Source organism: Saccoglossus kowalevskii, chromosome 14, assembly GCF_978046115.1.
Source record: "Saccoglossus kowalevskii chromosome 14, keSacKowa6.1, whole genome shotgun sequence".
NCBI classification, from domain to species: domain Eukaryota; kingdom Metazoa; phylum Hemichordata; class Enteropneusta; family Harrimaniidae; genus Saccoglossus; species Saccoglossus kowalevskii.
This window is the reverse complement of record NC_140654.1, coordinates 46,655-67,992: the sequence shown is the minus strand read 5'-3', so window position 1 is coordinate 67,992 and position 21,338 is coordinate 46,655. Positions and strand designations below refer to the sequence as shown.

Genomic DNA, 21,338 nt, shown 5'->3' with positions numbered 1-21,338 from the left:
AACTGATCACTTCTACCACTGGTACACCAGACTACGAACCTGTGAGATAGCTTTTGGTGATACAAAACTGATCACTTCTACCACTGGTACACCAGACTACGTACCTGTGGGATAGCTTTTGGTGATACAAAACTGATCACTTCTACCACTGGTACACCAGACTACGTACCTGTGGGATAGCTTTTGGTGGTACAAAACTGGTCACTTCTACCACTGATACACCAGATTACGTACCTGTGGGATAGCTTTTGGTGATACAAAACTGGTCACTTCTACCACTGATACACCAGACTACGTCCCTGTGGGATAGCTTTTGGTGATACAAAACTGATCACTTTTACCACTGATACACCAGACTACGTACCTGTGAGATAGCTTTTGGTGACACAAAACTGATCACTTTTACCACTGGTACACCAGACTACGTACCTGTGGGATAGCTTTTGGTGATACACAACTGATCACTTCTATCACTAGTACACCAGATTACGTACCTGTGGGATAGCTTTTGGTGATACAAAACTGGTCACTTCTGCCACTGGTACACCAGGCTACGTATCTGTGGGATAGCTTTTGGTGACACAAAACTGATCACTTCTACCACTGGTACACCAGACTATGTACCTGTGGGATAGCTTTTGGTGACACAAAACTGGTCACTTCTACCACTGGTACACCAGACTACGTACCTGTGGGATAGCTTTTGGTGATACACAACTGATCACTTCTATCACTAGTACACCAGATTACGTACCTGTGGGATAGCTTTTGGTGATACAAAACTGGTCACTTCTACCACTGGTACACCAGACTACGTACCTGTGGGATAGCTTTTGGTGATACAAAACTGGTCACTTCTACCACTGGTACACCAGTCTACTTACCTGTGGGATAGCTTTTGGTGATACAAAACTGATCACTTCTACCACTGGTACACCAGACTACATACCTGTGGGATAGCTTTTGGTGATACAAAACTGGTCACTTCTACCACTGGTACACCAGTCTACTTACCTGTGGGATAGCTTTTGGTGACACAAAACTGGTCACTTCTACCACTGGTACACCAGACTACGTACCTGTGGGATAGCTTTTGGTGACACAAAACTGGTCACTTCTACCACTGGTACACCAGACTACGTACCTGTGGGATAGCTTTTGGTGACACAAAACTGGTCACTTCTACCACTGGTACACCAGTCTCAGAAAGGAGATTGATCAGCTGTATCTTGATGTCCGTTGGAACCAAATTCTACCAAATAAAAACGACAATGAAGTTACAACCAAAACAGTCAGAAGAAAAAAAAAATGCAGTCAGTTAGTTATATATCTAGATAAAAAAATAAAGGCAATAAAAAACAAAACAAAATAAAGATATATTTTTTTCAAAATAACAAGGTAAACAATTTCAATCTCCATGTCTTAATTTCTTTTGTGAGTCTCCCTCGCAAGCCTACCAGCCTAGGGTAAATCTGTATCCCATCATAAATGAATTCTGGGTAATCTCCTCGCAAATATAGTTTGCTTTTGATGTTTTTGTAATTGGAATGGGTTCTTTTTTTTTTCAAATTTTTAAGCATGTACACCCATACTCTAATTAGAGTACCCTATGGGGAATATAGTTCAATTTCAACACTCGAACAGACAATACCAAGTACAATTTGGCTACTTGATGACATCAAAAGGTGCTATCACAACCGAACTGCAGAACTGATTTGTGTGTTCGAAAAGGCGGTTATGTTGAGAATACCGTAGCATTTATTGCAGTACACATGTTACTTATGTCAAAGCCTTCAAATAAAATTTTTCCAACATTACAACTTTAATGCATGTTTATGTTGTGTAAATTGTCGTAATAGGTCAGAGGTCACATTAGTTTTCCGTCCAGTCGCATGATGTTGGTATAATTATAAGCGACATATGGTAACACAGTTCCGATCATAGACATGACGTCTATATTTCGTTCCAATCAACATAACAATACGTCCCACATTTAGAGAAATGAGCAAACGCTATCGAACTGTACCTTGATATTCTGCAAACCATCTCGGGGTCCAACTTCCACAATTTTAACATACGACCCGAACGCATCGCCCTGCAAAAATCAAAGTCTTACCAAATAAATATAATTACAATGACAAATACATTCTGGTAAATAATCGATGGTATAGTAGTCCGTGCTTACCGCCGATGAGCTGTATGTACGCTTAAAACGCCTCAAAAGGTTTAACAACACAGACTTCCACACATTGGCGACGGCTGCCATTTTAACAAATCGTATTGGATGGCGCCCTCTTGTGGTGGGATTGTCAAATGGTCGCTCAACCATTCGTGTCTTGCATATGTGCACAATTCATTAATTATTAAACTAATATTATGTTTATATATGCCGTGAAAAATCAAATTGTAATGAAAATGAAGATTATGATACCGCTATCGCCATATCTCTCAAATTGGACTTGAGTAAAGTAGGGATTATCAGTTTTGTAGTAATAATAATAATAATAATAATAATAATAATAATAATAATAATAATAATAATAATAATAATAATAATAATAATAATAATAATAATAATAATAATAATAATAATAATAACGGCATAAAAAGTAACATACAAGTAACAACAACAAGAAAAAGACAAGAAAAACAATCTATAAAAAGCATTAATTCATACATGTAAATCATTCAGTTTCTCGTTTCTGAATTGCCATTGGTGGGTGAGAAAGTTTTGGATTTCGTTTGATGCATTATTTCCCAAATCCTTATTGATTGCCCTTAAAGTATCACTGAAAAGAAAATCAAATTTGAAATGAATTCCTCTTTTCACTATTGTATTGGTCAGTGCTGAATAGAATTTACTTCTCAAGTGGTTAGATGATTTGCAAAAAATTAAAAAGTGATAAATTTCCTTCTTTTCATCATTACAAAGCTTACATACCCCGTCACCTTTATAATTTGTCCATCCTGTTTTATTCCCTTCCAAGCCTATTGCATTTGACCTCACCTTAAAGAGGAGGGAAATGCCATGATGATCAAGGGGATCCTTTATATAATTTTCCTTTTTATTGTTGTGTTTAATCCAACCATAGTGCTTTAGGGATTTCATATCTTGAATAGTTTCAACAAAACGCTTTATTTCATTTTCTTCACTAATTTTATAGAAACTTTTAATCTAACTAATATTCTGTGGTCTTTTTAGGCCATAAACATGATCCATACCATTTTGAATTTGGATATTGTTGATATATTTTGGCCAGTTCCAAGCAAGTTTAGCCTTGTCCTGGTATGATTCATGTAGTTTAGAGAAAACTATTTTGGTCCACCTGGTATCATTCATCTTTTGTAATCTGTCCAAATACTGTATTTACGATTTATCGTGAATAAAGTTGATGTCTTGCCATCCTAAATCTCCCAATATTGCTGGGCATGCTACATTCTTATTAACTTTAAGGACAAACTTGCTAAATTGATAATGGACGCTTTTAAGTTTGTTTTTATTCACTATACTTTCTGACAGCCATGCACTAGATCCATAGTGATGGCATGATTATATTTTGCCACAGGACTTCACCATATTCAAATATATTGTAACTGTTATGTTGGTTTATGAATGATTTACAGTATGCTAATATTTCCATTGCTAGTAGAGGTTTTCCGAAAGTAAAATAACACTAATTTATTTTTTATAGAAGAATTTGTTCTTGGTGTTCGGAACAATACGACTGTGACAGAGAGTCTGTTCCATATATGATGGAGTTCTGAAATCTTAGAATAATTAGATATACTTATGTATTGCATAAAGTATAACAAGTTTATTTTGATTATCATGTGCCAAAAAAAATTCACTACACTCTCAAGTAGTTTCGGATAATTTTGTTATGTTCGACAACGTGCATTCTTTTTATCTTTCTGTTTATCATGTGGGTTCAATAATACTTTTTTAAATAAGAAGACAACGAGCTCGAGCTAAGTTGTGCATGGTGAATAAAAACCTGCCGACAGTGCATATTTATTATTGATAAAACCACCACCGAGGGCGATATATTCTCTACACCGACAACAAACGTTTTTAACCCCCCCCCCCCCCCCCCATTTTCTCGTAAATGTAACCATGGAACTATAAACCCCGGGGTTTATAGTTCCATGATGTAACGTACCAACCTTGTTATTGTTATTATTTGGTGTCTTTGACGGTCGCAGTGAACATGCAAATGATCGAACCACACCAAAAGAAATATGCCGCAGGTCGCTCACGATATTCCCCATGTAAATTACATCACCGAATATGTCATAACATCAGCTGTCCTGATATGCTGTGAAAGCTCTCCCGTGGCGACACACGACTACTAAAAATTATCAACCACGGTGCGTGGGATGTTTAGTACCGGTCACGACGGAGTCCTGGTCTTATTATCCCACAGATTGAGCATAAACGGGTGAATTTTATAGGATTGGTCAATGTGATATATCCGACTGTTGGTTTCAATATCCAGAATATCATATTAGTGTAAGCTGTGATTTGTGAGCATAACCAAACAATATTGACAGCTGTCGCACTGAATTTATCGATCAAACATATTATTAACAAAACCACAGTAGTTTAACAAATGGTGTTTCTTTGGATACAACACACTTTAGAAAATGTGAGTTTTAACTTAGTCACCATTTAAGACATTAATATATATACATTTGTACTGTGAATTACTCCGATTGCTCTGTTTTAGCTGGAATTATTTTGTTGATGAACCCTACAGTTTGTAGGTTTGACACTGGTAGTTCATTTCCCCAGATTAGTCATACATTGCATACAAACCATCTTACAACAAACAAGTATTTTCATTGATTTGCCTCTTGTTGGCGATCCGTTCCCAGAGAGAATTGTCCTCTTAATAACTACGTCCGTCCACGTGTCTATCTGTCGACACCGTGACGTACGTATTAACTCTTCTGTAATTTTATTTTAGCTGGCTGATTCTCTTTAAACTTGACAGTTAGGTGCGAACAATCTTGAAAAATATCTGCCTACCGTTGCTATGGCAACACCCAAAACCTGAATTTGTGGCCATACCATGAGCAAAATAAATCTATGAGTAAAAGATTCAGAAATAATTTCATTCTACTCAGCTTAAATGCCTCTCAAATTTTACTATTGCGTTTTTGAGTCTAGGTCAGTGTTTTCACTGGGTGGATAATACTGTACAAAGACAGTACAGCAAAGTATCGACCGACATGCAGCGGCGTACTGTCTGAGTGCATACTTTGAGGTATCCTCGTAATAACCTTATTATACATCTTTTCCTTCCAAGAATACATCATGGTTCACAGAATCAGTGAACAAACCCCAATGGCAGCCATGCATGTTTTTATTATGAACTTGAAGTCCATAAGTGTACAAATCTGGCAAGCAAGTTCACAAAGTAATTTGCTAATTAATGTAGGTCCAATGGAAATATTGTCAGGCCGAACAGTACAAGGGTTTGTATGTCTGCAAGTACTAGTATTATCTTTTAAGTGATTTTTTTACCTAGATAGACTTTGTTCAAACTTGATTGTCAACCTACAATCTACTAGTAGTAAGTGGGAAGATTCATCACAAGCAGATGACCAATCAAGTAACAATTCATTGTCAATGACATCCCAATTTGTTTTATAGCGAAGAAACGAGTCAACTCCATATAGGATTTTGCGATAGAAAATTCAACTAGTTTTGGGAAGAAACTTTTCTTTTCCCTACAGCCCAATGCCAGCATCAACTGTAAACCATTCCTATTTTCAAGCACTTTAAGCATTTTTTTCAAATTGTATAGTTATATTGATTTATAGTAACATTTGACATCATCTTCGTAAGCTATTCAAAGTATCTACTAGAGGTTACAAATGTTGCCGTTTACTACAAAACAAATGTGAATAGGAGTAACATGATGAAACGAGTTTTAACATCGAATTTGTCCAAATTTGGAGAACGCACAAAATCTATTAAAGATACGAATGAAATAGAAACTCCTTGTCCATGCACCTAATATATCTGGTTTTCTAAGAAAAGTTTCACTAAAATAAAGTACACCAAGGTTCTGGGTGAAAATACAAAACAGCTTTATTCAGCATATTCTGAAAAAAATAATTTTCAAAAGTTGTGTACAATTTCGATGTATATACTCAAAATATTGTTGTCTCCAACATAATGGAAATAAGTTGTTATACAATTCTTATCTGCGTGCATTACAGTCATGATAGCAATTTGATTAACTGCAAAACCAGTTCACTTCAATGATTGTTGGTATACACTGATCACTTTCAATAATATCTTAATAATTAACTCCAGAATTTGTCTAAAGACGACTCCTTACAAAAACATTTGTGTAAATTGCACAGTTACATTCAGGTCACTGTCAATTAAGTTTTACTGAAATAATTTCATACAAAATATATCTGTATGTAGTGCGCCCTCTATGCCGCTACAGCGTGCCACTAGTTATGCTAATTCATTGGTGCATTATTGATGAAACTAAAAATTGGTAAAATTCACACAAGCACAACCCCTTGGGAAATCAGAGGCATAAACATTTGATTGTACCCAAAGTCACCCATACTGGAATGTGCAATTTTATTTTGAAAAACAAAAAATGTGCCACCAGATTTCTGCAGTTAACACATTTTTTGTTAATAAAATGTGAATTTTATTTTACCAAATAGTGCAACTATAGCAAGATGATTTTCAAGATATCTATATTAATGTATGATTTTCTGTAGCACCAGCGAATTAGTCAACGAGTTGTATCATCACATCAAATCCATGTGCACCAGTGAAGCGTCATATTGGCATACAAGGCACACTACAGTACATGTATTAGGAATGCAAGCAGCTCGATAAGACGAGAGCCATTAAGTAAATTTTCCAGAAATGAACTAAATACAAATTCACCTGCAGTACACTTTCAAAAAGTGGCCTTTTAACGATTAATAAATAACAAATGCGTATGAATACGCACATTCATAGGCTCCACAGGAGCAAAGATGTTTGGTTTCATCAAGAAACGGTATAATTACTTAAAATAAGTAAAAATAAATAAATTATGGATAGCCATGATGTAAACTTAAGAATAGCATTGAAATGAAAAGCTTAAAGGATATAAAATATAAATCAATGTAAGAAATACAAATTATCTCGATATCAGATTTTGTGTAAATATGGAAAATGTATACAATTTCACATATCATAGTTAAATATTCAGTAAAAGGAGATAAAATATAATTTTTTTTTATATGAAAGAAAAATGTTTTGCTAATTTAATAAACAGTAGAACCAAATTGCAAAACAATAAATAGTATTTTTATGCAGCAAAGTGAAAAAAAAAACAATTTTAAATTCAGTTCTATGAAGATACAGCATGCAGGCATGCAGCAGAAAAAGTTCTCAAAACCCTGGTTTACAGAAGTTTTTGTAAATTGATATTTGGTGGTTATTGGATAAAGGCAGCAGATTTGATATCTTCCTCGTATTCTTGCTTCAGTTGAGTTTTTTGTTGACTGCAAATTAACAAGAGATTAGAGAAATTACAATGAGAACCTGCAAAATTCCCAGAACTGGGAATTATACAGAGCATGTTTACTTCCAATACCTCACCTTACAGAGGCACTCTGGTGCAAACTAGTAAATGACGTGCGACTGATCACATTTTAATGATCCAATATATGCAATTTTATTTCCTATATGCACTTTTATGAAAATACGCTGCCAACAGACCAAACCTAGTAATGTATATTATGAAAACCATTATAAGGCCCAGAAAAAATAATGACAGACCTTTCACATGATGTTGGTATTAAAAGACCAACTAGTATGTTTTTAGCTATCTACCTTTCCACCTGTTATTTTAGACAGTCGAGACACTACTAGGCTAGACAGAAATATGGACTACAGTATTGAAGTTTGTAAATGCTAGTTTTGTGAATCTGGTAATCCAAGGTTATTTATGTACTAAGTTTAATTTAAATCTGATAAAAGTTGAGATTTCAAAAAATAATTGTCTGAATTTTGAAAAGTAGGCAATAAACAAGCATGTTCCAATTTTCATTGAATTCAGCGGAATTAGTTCATAATTTCAGTGGAACAGACATGCATGCATGCATGTTTACTGGTACATACATACAGTTGCACACAGACAAGGAAATAAGAGGAATAAAAATCTGGGGGGCACTTTTCAATATTGTTCAAGAAAGCCTCGTCATTTTCCAGCCATAACCCAAGTGGACACAGGTGTAGATTTAAATTTATTAAAAATTGTATAATGCTAAATCACATAAAAACCTAAAAAAGATACGACAAACGTCTCCTTAACTGAGTATGCGATGACCAGAAACCTAGGTGTCTGGTGTAAAATTGTAACTTACTTTTTTACAGAAATTTCTTTTGATTTCAAAGCAGCAACTTCCACTGCATCTATAAGACAATTCCTAAAGCCTTGTTGTTCAAGTTTGTGAATTGCAGAGATTGTAGTGCCCAATGGAGAACAAACGTCATCTTTCAAAACCATTGGATGGCTTTCAGTTTCTAACACCATTTTAGCAGCTCCCTAGTAAAATAAAGTGATAACACATTGAATTGTATTACTAGTACTATATAAAATAGGTATAGTGATACATCATGCAACATAGCATATATTTATGGTAATAGCATGCTAGTAAATAAATATTTAGTCTACCAAAAATCTATATTGAAATGCAAGACAATGAGCTGTATTTGGAAAGAGTTCCTTTTGTACCCCCCCCCCATCCCTACCCTCCAGCACTCCCCATTTACCGTTAAAATCCTATTATAAACCGCGGTTTATATTACAATGTATCAAATAAAAAATTGGGATCAACAGCTCAAGTTCGGGGTGCGGTTTATATTAGGGACATATTGCAATCACTAAATGGGCGTGGTCATTTTTTTCCCCACATCATTCGCACAAAACAAACAATACACCGTACAATCTTTTGAATATAAGCGTAACTCCAATTTAGATGTCCGGGAAGAGTGATAAGCCTCACGTCACAAAAAAACTGTTCTCATGAAAAAAAAATACTTCGTATATTTAATGTAATATGCATTTTTTTTATTTTCTTCGTAACGGAAAGTATATTCTGACAGGAGTTTCAAATAAAAACAAACATTAATGCATTGCTTAGTAGAAAATGATCATGGTACGGCACTAAAAAAAGTACGGTACCGTGGCTACGGTAACGCAATCCGGCCATGCTTCGGCTCACAAGTGAATAACTTACTTGTTTTCGAACTGTTAAAATTGTTGATTATTACTCAGTAGTGATTATAACAACGCACGAAAATTAAATTCGTTGAATTGTTATCAAATGCAAGTAAAATTCAACTTAGTTTCACTGTAAGCGAATTATTTCGGTCACATGCAAACGATCGATGCGACATCCGCCATGTAGTTTGAATGCACACGAGACATTACTTGACCGGGTAGGTCAAGTCACTAATTAATCAATCAAAATGCTGGATGGTGCCCACGTGTTCAAATTACCTTAGTTCATTTAAATATGTTAATGACAGGTCATCGACTTCATGGTGAACGAAACCCGGAAGCGATTTACCGATAATGTAGTGCGATCTTTTGGCTTTGATTTGCATGGGAAAACGACGTGACTTTTTTTTTAATCAAGAAATTAGTTTTTTCGAAAGATAAACTGAGCATTGAAAAAGAATTTAACAGCTTTTCGGTGAGAACAGCTCATTGTCGAAAACTTGCGACACACGGACGTATTCATATGGAGTATTAACACAAGTTGTCACAAGACAAAAGCAGTTCCACTGAGTGTTTGACATCCTAAACACTACTGAACAATAAAAAGGTGTGAATATATTTAGGCACGTTGTCGAAACAAATGAATAGGATTAGGAACAATGTACCAGCTCGTTGAAACAAAGTCGGTCACGGTCTTGTTGAATTGGGGGTGCGGTTAGTAATAGGTACTTTTCATGTTTAAAATTTTTGTTGAGAACCCTTTAACACTGAAGCCAAAATCGGGGGTGCGGTTACTATTAGGTATGCGGTTTATAATAGGATTTTAACGGTAATTGTACATCTATATAGTTATCCAGAGGGGGCATATACAAATGAATTGGGTAACTGGGAGTGAGGGTTAGGGGGTACAAAAGGAACTCTTGCCCTGCATTTTATTATTTTACTCTGTGTGGTACTACAAATGACATCTTGGCCTAGTATTAAACTGACGAAACACATAAATGTCAGTTCTCATCTTTGTAAAAGAAATGCATGACTTTAGATAACATGAAGAACTGAATAGATATACTTAAATTGTGTGAAATTGTATGGAATTTGCCGAGTCCACATGTAGGATTGATTGGTTGTGAATGGAGTGTATTCGAATACTAGAAGAATGACCTACATAGATATTGAATACAAGTGCAAAAATATTCACACTATTTTGTCATGCAATGGTATGCCAAGAAAAAAGTTGCATTTCCAAATGGTAATTTTACTTTGGTGCTGACATTGAGTAATCAATAGCAAATTTCTAATAAGTGAGCGACATCAGGCTACACCGATTAATTTTAAGGATGACATCCGCGCGCACATTAGTTTTTGCCTGTTCTCAAATAAAAAAAAAAAAAAAAATCTCCTACGATGAGTCTCCACATATCGGTTTTCTGTCCGAAACTTGCCGACTCTTATTGTCGCAAAGCGCCGACTTGTCGTAAAACTAGTGTTGGACTACCTCAAAACCAAACTCCGCACAGTTAGATGCGCGTTACGTAAAGCGCAAATACCTATGGGAAAGAGATTGCCTCACAACGTGCAAATTTTGCCATAAATGATCCAACATGGCGACCACACACCACCAAAATACGCGAGCATAAAAGTTCAGAGGTGAAACTGAGGGATTGTTGTAGACTGGTACGCAATTGACATTGGCCAGGGAGACGTTTACACAGCTATATGAGAGGTCAGTAGTGGCAAGCGAGTTTCGCCCAGACAACTTTGAGAACATATTGTCCAGAATGGCTGTCCCGCGTTTCTTCTGCAATGATGAGAGAAATGGGATGGGAGAGGAGTGGAAGTGTATGGTGGCCTAAAAGTCAGTCAGGCGACAAATCAGTTCGGTTGCTTTGTTTGCATTGAAGTCAACAAAATGGCAACAAAAGCAGCAGAAGCTCCTTGGCCGAAGTCCCCTTACGGGGTGAAGAAAAGTTTCTTATTATTTTTTTTTCATTTTCTAATTCGGATAATTTCGGATAAAACACACATTCAGTAATATTTTGATCATACGACGCATTTTCATCAAGATACATGTACATAATTTTCTGCATCCAAATTTTTGTTGACTGTTTGTTTGTTTGTTTGTTTGTTTGTTTTTTCAATATCGAGCCTCTTATTTGTTACAGAGTCAAAGTAGTTCTAGAGCATTTGTGTCTACACTTAGTCTATCTGAAGTGTCACTTTAAAAGCTGTAGTTAGAATGTCAAAGAAGTTAATTTCCAGGTTGCTGTTGACAAACTTATTGTTCATTTTTAATTATTTTTTTTTCAATACAACACCAGTAAGTTTTTCTTTATTATTGAGTTGATGTATATGCCTTTGGCAAAGCTAACATCTGCCTTATCCTCTTGCCTTTTCAAAATCAAAGGTGATGATACCTGTGACAGTAATACAGTACGAAATGTGTACATCAGCATGTGCCTCTTACAAATAAAGACTTGTTTTTTTTTGATACACTGGTTAAATTCGTAATAATAGCTCCGTAGTCCTGTGGTTTTAGCAGCATTTTTTTTTTGGCCGAATTTTTTCTTCTTCGCCCTCTCGCATTAGTTTTGGGGTCTTCAGAGGATGTCATCCATAAAATTAAATCAGTGTGGCCTCATAAATTGAAAATATTTTTCTACTTACCAATAATGTCTGTGCAGCTAGTTTGATTGATAGATGCCTAGGCAACCCCATTTTGACACCACCATCTGCTATTGCATCAATAGCACAAAATGCCTACAAAAACAAATCTTATTTAAAATATGCACTAAATTGATAAACACTGGGTAAATTATTGAATTTGAATACAGATGAGAGATGCTGGGAGGTGCTACCAAGTAAAGTAAATTCAGTATCTTTTGTTTGTTTCCTGTAACAAATGTTTCTGCTTGCTAATACTGTTAAAAACAATTTCGCTAATTAGCATAGGTAGATTAATTCCAACATAGTGTTCAAGATTTAACTACATAACTCCATAATGTACTAAGTTTTAACTAAATTTAGCAAACTTGGGTATTGACAGAACACTCTGAAATCATATAGTGAAGCCTGCAGTTTATTACGAACTACTGTAAAAGGATTAATTATTCACTGTGTTTTAATTTTGCTTATTTCACTGACTGAAAAAGGCACTAAATTAAAACCCAGTGAATATGTAGTTTTTAGCATAGAACACATTATCTAAATGATAAAACCGTGAATTTGAAACCCACTGAATATGCCTGAAAATGGTAAATCAGCGAAATTTAAACCCAGTTAAATTTAGTCATTTCACAGTATGACAGATTCTCTTTGTGACCTGCACACGAAGGGGGAAGGAGGGGGGGGGGGTATATTGGACAATGGTGGCTATGCAATAAGGATATAAACAGCTTTTAAATCGCAATTACATGAAAAGTTAGTTTAGTCAATTGTTTCACATTTGCAAGGCTTGACTCGTGTTTTCTATAACCAAAGGTGGAAAATGTGATCTCAAACTATGTTTCTCAGATTGTCTATGCTGAGCCACCATTGTTCCAGCCTCGGCAATTTATGCTAATAATGTACTTTTAAGATACGTCTGCATACATGAATGTTCAGTTCTGGATTGTGCGACTTTGATACAAGTAAAACAGCCATCAGCAAATGATCTTTTTCTTCTGCCTTCATACATTATGTCCAGGCAAATGATTCGTACATCTGCGATACTACTTTTATCACCTAGTAAGTTTGCTGACAAATTTGGTTAAAAGATACTTACGTATGCTGGCCCACTTCCACTGACTCCCGTAACTGCATCAAGTATCGACTCATCGCCTTCATCACAAAATCCTAAACTTGTAAAAAATTTCTGAACAATGATAGAGTCGGTTTGTTTTGCAGCTGATCCTCTGGAGAACACTGTGGCTCCTTCCCCCACTATACAAGGAGTGTTGCACATCACACGAATCACTCTTGCATTAGCTGGCAGTTTCTGAAATTATAAATAGTATAATCTCAATATACTAAACAAGTAAAACGTATCATATCCACACATTGTGTAATTGGTTGTCTCCAAATGTAATTTAAAATATAAACACTTCTTTAAAAAACAAGCAGCCTATCGGCTGAGATAGCTCCGCTGTTAGAAATGCACATTTCAATTAAAGAACTGAAGACATCAGAAAATGAACAATATGTATAGTATCAAAGCAATCGGACTTACAGTTTTTAACAAGAAGTCGAAAATATCACTTTCTACCAAAAATGACCAAAATATTCACCAAAATTAGAGAATTGAAGATATCAACATGAAATGAACAAACCTAAGAGAGGTCTACCCAAGGTACATATAAACCAAGTATCAAAGCATTCAGGCTTGTAGTTTTCAAAAAGAAGTCGAAAAAGTAAACATTGACACGGACGACGACGGACAATCACTCATATGATAAGCTCCGCTCGACAAAGTCGACAGCGGAGCTAAAAACCCACTAATTCTCACCTGTTCTAAAAAATCAATTGTAATGCCAGCAGCTAGCGAAACTACAAGATGTCGTTCATTGATAACTGGAGCAATTTCATCAAGAACTGCCGGCATTATGTTCGGTTTTACAGCGAGGAAAACAATATTACTAGGTTTTACAGCATCCATGTTGTCGTATGTTGTTCTCACACCAAGTCTCTAAAAAAACAAAAAAACAAAAACATTTGTAATATACAAGATGATTACAAAACACTTTCCTTAGCCATGCATGACAAGTAAACAAATGTTAATTTGAACAATTTCTATTAGAATACCAAAAGAAAACCATGAATAAGCACGCTTTCTAAACATCTTCCAAATCACAGAATTTCACAGCTATGTACATAAACATATGTGAACGGGATGGTATGTAGTGCCTATATAGGGAATCCCAGATCAGGGTGGTTAACCCAGACAACCCCTCCCCCACCAAATGATCAAACATTCAATCTGAACATTTCCATGCCTACTCAATTCATAATTACACTAAGAAAACTTACCCCCATTTCTGTAAGACATTCACGACTAGGGGAGCTGGATATTATACGATCAGCTGACACAAGACCTAAATGGTAAATGCAAAAATATCTTGTTATACAAACAATATATCTACACAAATTTTTGCATAAAAAATGTACTGTCTAAAATTTTGGTAGGATAGCTCTGCTGTTAGCAATGCACATTTCAATTAAAAAACTGAAGATATTAGAAAAAGAAGAAATCTGAGAGGTCTATATCTATATGTACGGTATAGTATCAAAGCAATCAGACTTATGAAAAGCAATCAGACTTTCCAAACAAGCAGCCTATCGGCTGAGATAGCTCCGCTGTTAGCAATGCACATTTCAATTAAAGAACTGAAGACATGATTAGAAAATGAACAATATGAATAGTATCAAAGCAATCAGACTTACAGTTTTTAACAAGAAGTCGAAAATATCACTTACCAAAAATTACAAAAATATTCACCAAAATTAGAGAATTGAAGATATCATCACAAAATAAACAAATCTGAGAGAGGTCCACATGTAGTACCTATATATGTAATATCAAAGCAATCGGACTTGCGGTTTTTAACAAGAAGTCGAAAATATCACTTTTTACCAAAAATGACAAAAATATTCACCAAAATTAGAGAATTGAAGATATCATCACGAAATGAACAAATCTGAGAGAGGTCCACATGTAGTACCTATATATGTAGTATCAAAGCAATTGGACTTACGGTTTTTAACAAGAAGTCGAAAATATCACTTTTTACCAAAAATGACAAAAATATTCACCAAAATTAGAGAATTAAAGATATCAACATGAAATGAACAAACCAAAGAGAGGTCTACCCAAGGTACATATACACCAAGTATCAAAGCATTCAGGCTTGTAGTTTTCAAGAAGAAGTCGAAAAAGTAAAACATTGACACGGACGACGACGACGGACAATCACTCATATGATAAGCTCCGCTCGACAAAGTCGACAGCGGAGCTAAAAAAAGCCAAAAAAGCAAAAAGTTGATACTGACGCCAGACAATCACTCTTATGATAAGCTCTGCTTGACAAAGTTGACAGTGGAGTTAAAAGCTAGGTCAATAGGTGCATATAGTGCTGAGAGTGTAGTGTAGTGTGTACATTTATTAACATTATTTGAGCTACCTAACAAGCTTGGGTTATAACAAGAAAATGTAAGTATGCACCTGCAACCTACAAATATATGCAAATGCAAGTTAACAGTCGGTAACCACAAACTTGTTACAAATTTGTTGCTATTTATAGCTATTTTTACTGGAAATGTGCAATCCAATCAGGTTTTGTATAAATTTAGCCCCTCAAATGAGATTTTGTGCCAGTCTAATGCTATTAAAATGTTTAAATCATTGATGCGTTTATTTCGTTAATCAGCTCTTTGACTGATATACAATCAGTTTGCAATCATATTGTATCTAGAGATTTCTATTTTTATCAACTTTGATATTGTGGATTATTCTTGAACATTTTGTCTATTTTATGTCTTCAATATGCTCAGCACAAGAGTTCATGCTTTCTCTGATTCACAAAATGTAGCTTGGTACCAGTAATTTTTAATAAATTGTGTAATTTTTAAAACTGTAGTGTAATGCCTAGTATAAAATTTCTTTCTTAAAAATTAAAATTGTTGATGTTTGCATTAAACAGACTGCATAATAGTGAGAGGGTAAACCGGTTCATCGAACTTTAATGGAAGCTCTCACTACCATTCACCAACAGTTTTACATATTAGTAACATTTTCCATCACATGTCTTTCTTCATCAGACCAAACCTTTAGCAGGTATTAAACAATCTATGTCTACTTGCCAACTTTAAATGTTAATGTTTCAAATGAGAATAAATTGAATCGAACTACAAATTTTCAAAAATGCCCATTTCAATTTGTTCTCTTAACTCAACGTTAGAAACTATTACCATTAACACAGACGTTTTTGTAATTTTTTGTAAAGCTTTGTCAGTTAATTGTTATTACTTATAAGCAGTGTGTTAAACATAATGTTTAATCTAATCATAGGTTCAATGCGCACTCAAAAACCCTGTTGATGGGAAACAATTTGTAAATGAACCAGTGCTAACTGTTTCCCATCCTATATAACCCCAAGGTTGTAGGCACTTGTCACTGCCTAGCATCACAAAATTGTCCACCATTGGTCAACATTTGCCAGCCTGCCTGTCCACAAGATTACAAGACTGATATCCTCACAAGATCAACAAGATCACAAGACTCTCCTCACAGACCTGATACATATCCATTCTGATCAATAAGATCACAAGACTTGCAGCAGAGACTGCTAGATCACAAGACCAACACAAACAAGATCACCAAGACAAATTTAATAACTTTTTTTTACAAACAGACAAATCATTTTCTGCAAACTATCAACTAAATTTGTATTAATGGACAAATATAAAATTCATACATTAATATCTTGTATACAAATCAGAATATGTAAATATAATTTTCAAATGAGCCATTCCAGATCAGCCCACTATAGAATAATTTTTAAAAATAAAATCTTTTGACTATAGAGGGCGCTATATTCTACAGAAAAACAGAAAATATTGTCGGAAAATTCCACGGAAATCCAGATTTGTTTTCTTCTAAACAAGGCGCGGGAATAGGATGAATACAGGTATGAATTCCCCTACATGTACATGATTTTACAACCAATGAGTTGCCGTACTATTCATTCCACAAGTAACTGCATAGATCCAATGCCCTGTGTATTCTAGCTGTCAGCCTGTTGACAGAATTCCATTTTTTCTGTTTGACAGGCATTTAGTTTTGATCTTTGACAATTACATCAAATATAATGACCCAAAATCAAACATGGTTTTTTCCAGGCACTTTTAAAACATAAGCAGTTTTCTCAGACACTAGATTTACTTTGGGTTAATATTTTTGACCCATGTTTTTTTTTCCACTCATGAGAAATGTTCTTATAAAAATCAGGAAATGCAAACATCAATTTATAAATTTAAAAGGAAAATTCAAAATTCAGCTGTTTTCATATTAAACATCTTGATATTAGTTATTTTACAACAAACAAAACGCGTATTTGTGAACGATGATGCCTCTACTATAGGTGAAACAAAATACTATGCACGTCTGTTTCAAGTTTTACGTGAACAGGACTTTCTAAACCGATAGAACGATTCTGCCTTCATATTTTATTCATGGTGAGAACACTGGATATTTGCTTATCCACGAAAGATATAGTCGCAGCCGATAAACTGTACGACGGTTAACTATTAGTCATTTGCCTAACCCTGCGTACAGGACTGTCAGTGCATATCCGTTACACACGGTATATCCCGACTTGTGACATAGTATTGTACTGTACACAGGTATTACTTTCCACACGTGTGCTCTGCGTTGTACTGCAGTCGAGTTATCCGTTGTTGTACATTTAGACAAATAATGACGTTAGAATAAATCGAAATGTGAAAATGAATTGAATGGTCGCACATCACCAGAAAAATCTCAAAATAGAAGAGAACAACTCACCTGCTCGAACAAATCCCCGTGCTATCGCCTGCCCAATCTTGCCGGCACCTACGATGGCTATTGGCATCTTTGATATTTAAGTATCTTCACAAAAGCAGAGCACTGACTGTACTCTTAACTAAAACTTGATTATTACTCTTCATATATCAAAGCAAAGCAGAAGTAAAATCTCGTGTCACAAGAAAGGAATCTAGACGTCGACTGATTTCCAATGCAAATGACACAGGAGTCCGTAGGCAGTGAACGAAGCAAACGAACGATGCTGATTGGTCGCTGCGCTGCATTGTTATCACTCAATGCCGGCGTGATGGAGAATTCTGGAAAACCACCAGAAAACAAAGAAACTGGAATATTACGACACCTTTCGCGGATGTTTTGAATAGGCCAATGGGAGTTCGAGATGTCGATCATGCCAGATTTCACACAAATCTAAAATAATTTAACTCGTAAAAACTGCCATTGTTTCTTTGTTCATGACGTCACCATACATAATTTGTCTGCTTTCATTGGATGCTAAAACAGGATTAACATACCCCAAACGTTGGGTTCCCATTCCCATAGTAACGGGCGATTACATAAGCTCGAATAGGAGACACTGAGATAGGCTCCTAAATTTCTTCTAAATTAAAAAAAAATGAGCATTGCGAAAAAGTTGCACAATTTTACTTATTTTATAGCCATGTTGTTTTCGTTTTGTTTTGGAGACACTCCAATATTCAATAATAATAATAATTATATTCAATACTCAATTCAGTTTTAATCCACGGAATGTTACACCATGGTTACTCCCACCTCCAAGTGTTGCGTTGCTGACAGCTTGTAAGTATTTGTACTAGCACGTGTTCAGCGGGTGTGTGCTAAACAGTTGACCACGTGATTTATCGAATGTTTGTTTACACAGCTGACTGTATTTGCGCGATGCACGATTCCCAGTACCAGTGAAGGATTTAGAGGGGCGCACCCACTAAAACCGGCGTTACTCGTACCAAAGACTATAGAGAAGAGTCTTTGCTCGTACCATGGTTTCTACTTCCATGCTCGTACACGTATATCGCACAATACATTGGGCGACAATGACATCTCCGACATCTACAGGAGTACTTTTTTCCTGCTGGCGTGCACGCAACTGTCTGATTAATCCTATGGCCAATCATCAGCGTTAGTAAAAAGTCGGGTTACCACTAGCTGCAGTAGGTTACCACCATTTATACATCCATGCATAATATGAGCTGCTCGTATTTTGAAAATGAAAAGAAAAATCTTACTGAAAAACTGCGAAATTACCTCAAGTGAAGTGAAGAGAACAAAGACTTAATGCTCTGAAAAATAACATTGGTTTTTCACTACATCTGAAAAATACAAAGCATCGCCTGTGCATGGAAGCATGGAGGTAAAAAGATGATGGAAGGTACTAACGGACTATGTAAACCCCTGGGTGGGGAGACCTTTTCTTTGATTTACTTTGATTTATATATTACTGTATTTTTATTACTTTCTGATTTGTTTGTAGTTATTAGACTTATTTTATTTTACACTATTTTTACCTTACTGTATCCACAGCAGATTACAGTTGCGTAATAAACTATTATTACCAAACGCTTCAGCGTGGTATTAAGAGTTTGTTTTCAGGGGTGGGTGATACCAAGGTGGGAAATGGATGCACATATGGGGTTAATTCCTTGAATTGCAATATAGAGGGTTCAGGCTGAAATACAATATATAGTGTTTTCATGTTTCGTCTGATATTTCTGTGGTATTCTGCTGCTGTAAGTAATGCACGATTTGTTCCGAAATTCAGTATATTGTGTGTATTCCAGGGTTATTCGTTTTTTGCTGAAAACACCCCTATTTTTTAGTGGCAGAGTTTGAATAGTCTCACTCCCACTGGGAAATCTGCATTGTTGCTTGAATGTGAGTTAATTAAACACATTTTCCAGACCGGCGAAAGAGTATGCAACAGCCAATTTTAACAGCCTGTCACGTGATTTTAGTCTGAGTGTCAACATGAAGAGGCTAGTCCATTTTACGCAGGAGTAATTGGGAGTAGAATATGTGAGGAATAGTATCAACAGAGATGTGTATAGTGAAAAGTAATATCTATCCTTCATTTACATCTCTGAGCATTTCTGTTTTAGTATATTGGTTTGAAAATGTTGAACTTGCATGATTTGCAATGTGTTTTTTTAATGGGACTCCCCTATTGATCGAATCCCGGGTTTGAACGAGAACGGCACACCACGTGATTCGTTTGAATACAATGCTGATGGCAAACATGCCGTGTTACTGCGTTACTCCACTGACGGGATGACTTACTGCATGCTACAACTTCGCTTGTGATGTTGCTTGTTAGCCATGGATTACATGAATCTTGATTACCAGTCAAATGTTGCTCATTTGACGTTGGTAATCTTTATTTGGAACTGAGTAACTTCCTGGTACTTCGTACTATGATAAAAATCAGTCAACATACATCAAGTTCTCTCAATCGTAGTATTCCATGTGATGTACACTTAATATGCCAAAAATGTTGCTGAACGATTTGAACTGAATAAAAATAGCAGACGAAAATTTGTTTACAAAATAAAAATACTTCGGTTGCCAATGAAAACCGGTAAAAAACAAGCAATATGTTTTCGGCTGTTATCATGGAAGGGACATGAACGTGAAGCTAACGTCTGTTTATAACTAAAACCGGGCACCTTATACGAGGTTTGCAAAATAACATGGCAGTCATTAGAAGTCACTTTATTTTATTGTTAGGACGTATTCAGCCGTTAAATGTATAATTTCCAATCGTTTTGCGATAGTATTTTCTAGATTGGAAGCAGCATTTACATTTTATTCAAAGTTCAAAGCTGCGTTGGGATTCCGTTGACAGTGGTAACAATGTCGGCGCCGGTGATCTCTTACCAGTGCGCAACGTAGCCAAAATAAAAGGCATGATCATTTGGGCACTGCTATTACAAGACTTTGGCTGTTGCCATGGTAGCGGTGGGTCAGGATTGTTTTTCCCACTAGTGATGGTACGACCTGCCTGTCAAGTATGAACCGTGACAAAATCAGCCAAGCCAAAAAAAAATCACAGAAGAGTTAAAAAGCCATTCCTGCTGAACAGTTACTCTAACTTCGGGGTCAACTTTCTCATTAATGAAAAAAGATATCAAAAATTCAAATAGTAACTTTTTGCTCACACTCCAGCCGAGTACAATGAGCTATGTCTGAGGTGTTGTATCACAGGGAGTTGGACAAACTTGTGTATTTTAATAAATTATTGAATAATAAAATGTTATATAACTTTTCTTTTACCCCCCTCCCCTTCCTGGTATCTATTTCAAGTATTTTTATCAGGTTCAAATCGTTCACCAGCATTTTTGGCATGTTAGATGTACATCACATAGAATACTAGGATTGGGAGAACTTAATGTTTGTTGACCACCTGGAATCTGAGTTTTATAAATCTTGAAGGGCTCTCGGAAGATCCACCCGCTGCCTGGACCCGCAGTAAAATCTCCGATTAATATGGAGCCGCAACCATCAACATCGATATACCA

At 35.7% G+C, this 21,338-nt stretch overlaps 2 protein-coding genes across 2 annotated transcripts in view; both read right to left on the bottom strand.

Moving 5' to 3' along the window:
• LOC102804336 (hydroxymethylglutaryl-CoA lyase, mitochondrial-like) overlaps nucleotides 1–2,266 on the bottom strand; it is a 54,079-nt gene extending 51,813 nt beyond the window's left edge. The window contains exons 1-3 of the mRNA XM_085508207.1: nucleotides 2,186–2,266; nucleotides 2,027–2,095; nucleotides 1,145–1,252 (exon numbers count right to left, since the gene is read on the bottom strand). Of these exons, the coding sequence (XP_085364333.1) occupies nucleotides 1,145–1,252; nucleotides 2,027–2,095; nucleotides 2,186–2,266 (258 nt within the window). The remainder of the gene's footprint in view (nucleotides 1–1,144; nucleotides 1,253–2,026; nucleotides 2,096–2,185) is intronic.
• Nucleotides 2,267–6,072: 3,806 nt separating this feature from the next.
• Nucleotides 6,073–17,990, bottom strand: LOC100376525 (pyrroline-5-carboxylate reductase 2-like). Its single transcript, XM_002736344.4, has 7 exons — nucleotides 17,788–17,990; nucleotides 14,256–14,320; nucleotides 13,735–13,914; nucleotides 13,015–13,227; nucleotides 11,919–12,011; nucleotides 8,395–8,576; nucleotides 6,073–7,530 (listed from the first exon to the last, which is right to left on the bottom strand). Exons 1-7 carry the CDS (start codon nucleotides 17,852–17,854, stop codon nucleotides 7,464–7,466), a joined length of 867 nt encoding a protein of 288 aa, XP_002736390.1. The 5' UTR covers nucleotides 17,855–17,990; the 3' UTR covers nucleotides 6,073–7,463.
• Nucleotides 17,991–21,338: the final 3,348 nt, after the last annotated feature.

Bases quoted from the DNA above. Each gene is read 5' to 3' on its own strand.
- LOC100376525 (XM_002736344.4), bottom strand. From the start codon at position 17,854: ATGCCAATAGCCATCGTAGGTGCCGGCAAGATTGGGCAGGCGATAGCA. The intron at 13,915-14,255 runs GTAAGTTTTCTT...TTGTTTTTTTAG, and splicing joins AATGTCTTACAGAAATGGGG to AGACTTGGTGTGAGAACAAC. The intron at 7,531-8,394 runs GTAAGTTACAAT...GTTAATTTGCAG, and splicing joins AAAGAAATTTCTGTAAAAAA to TCAACAAAAAACTCAACTGA.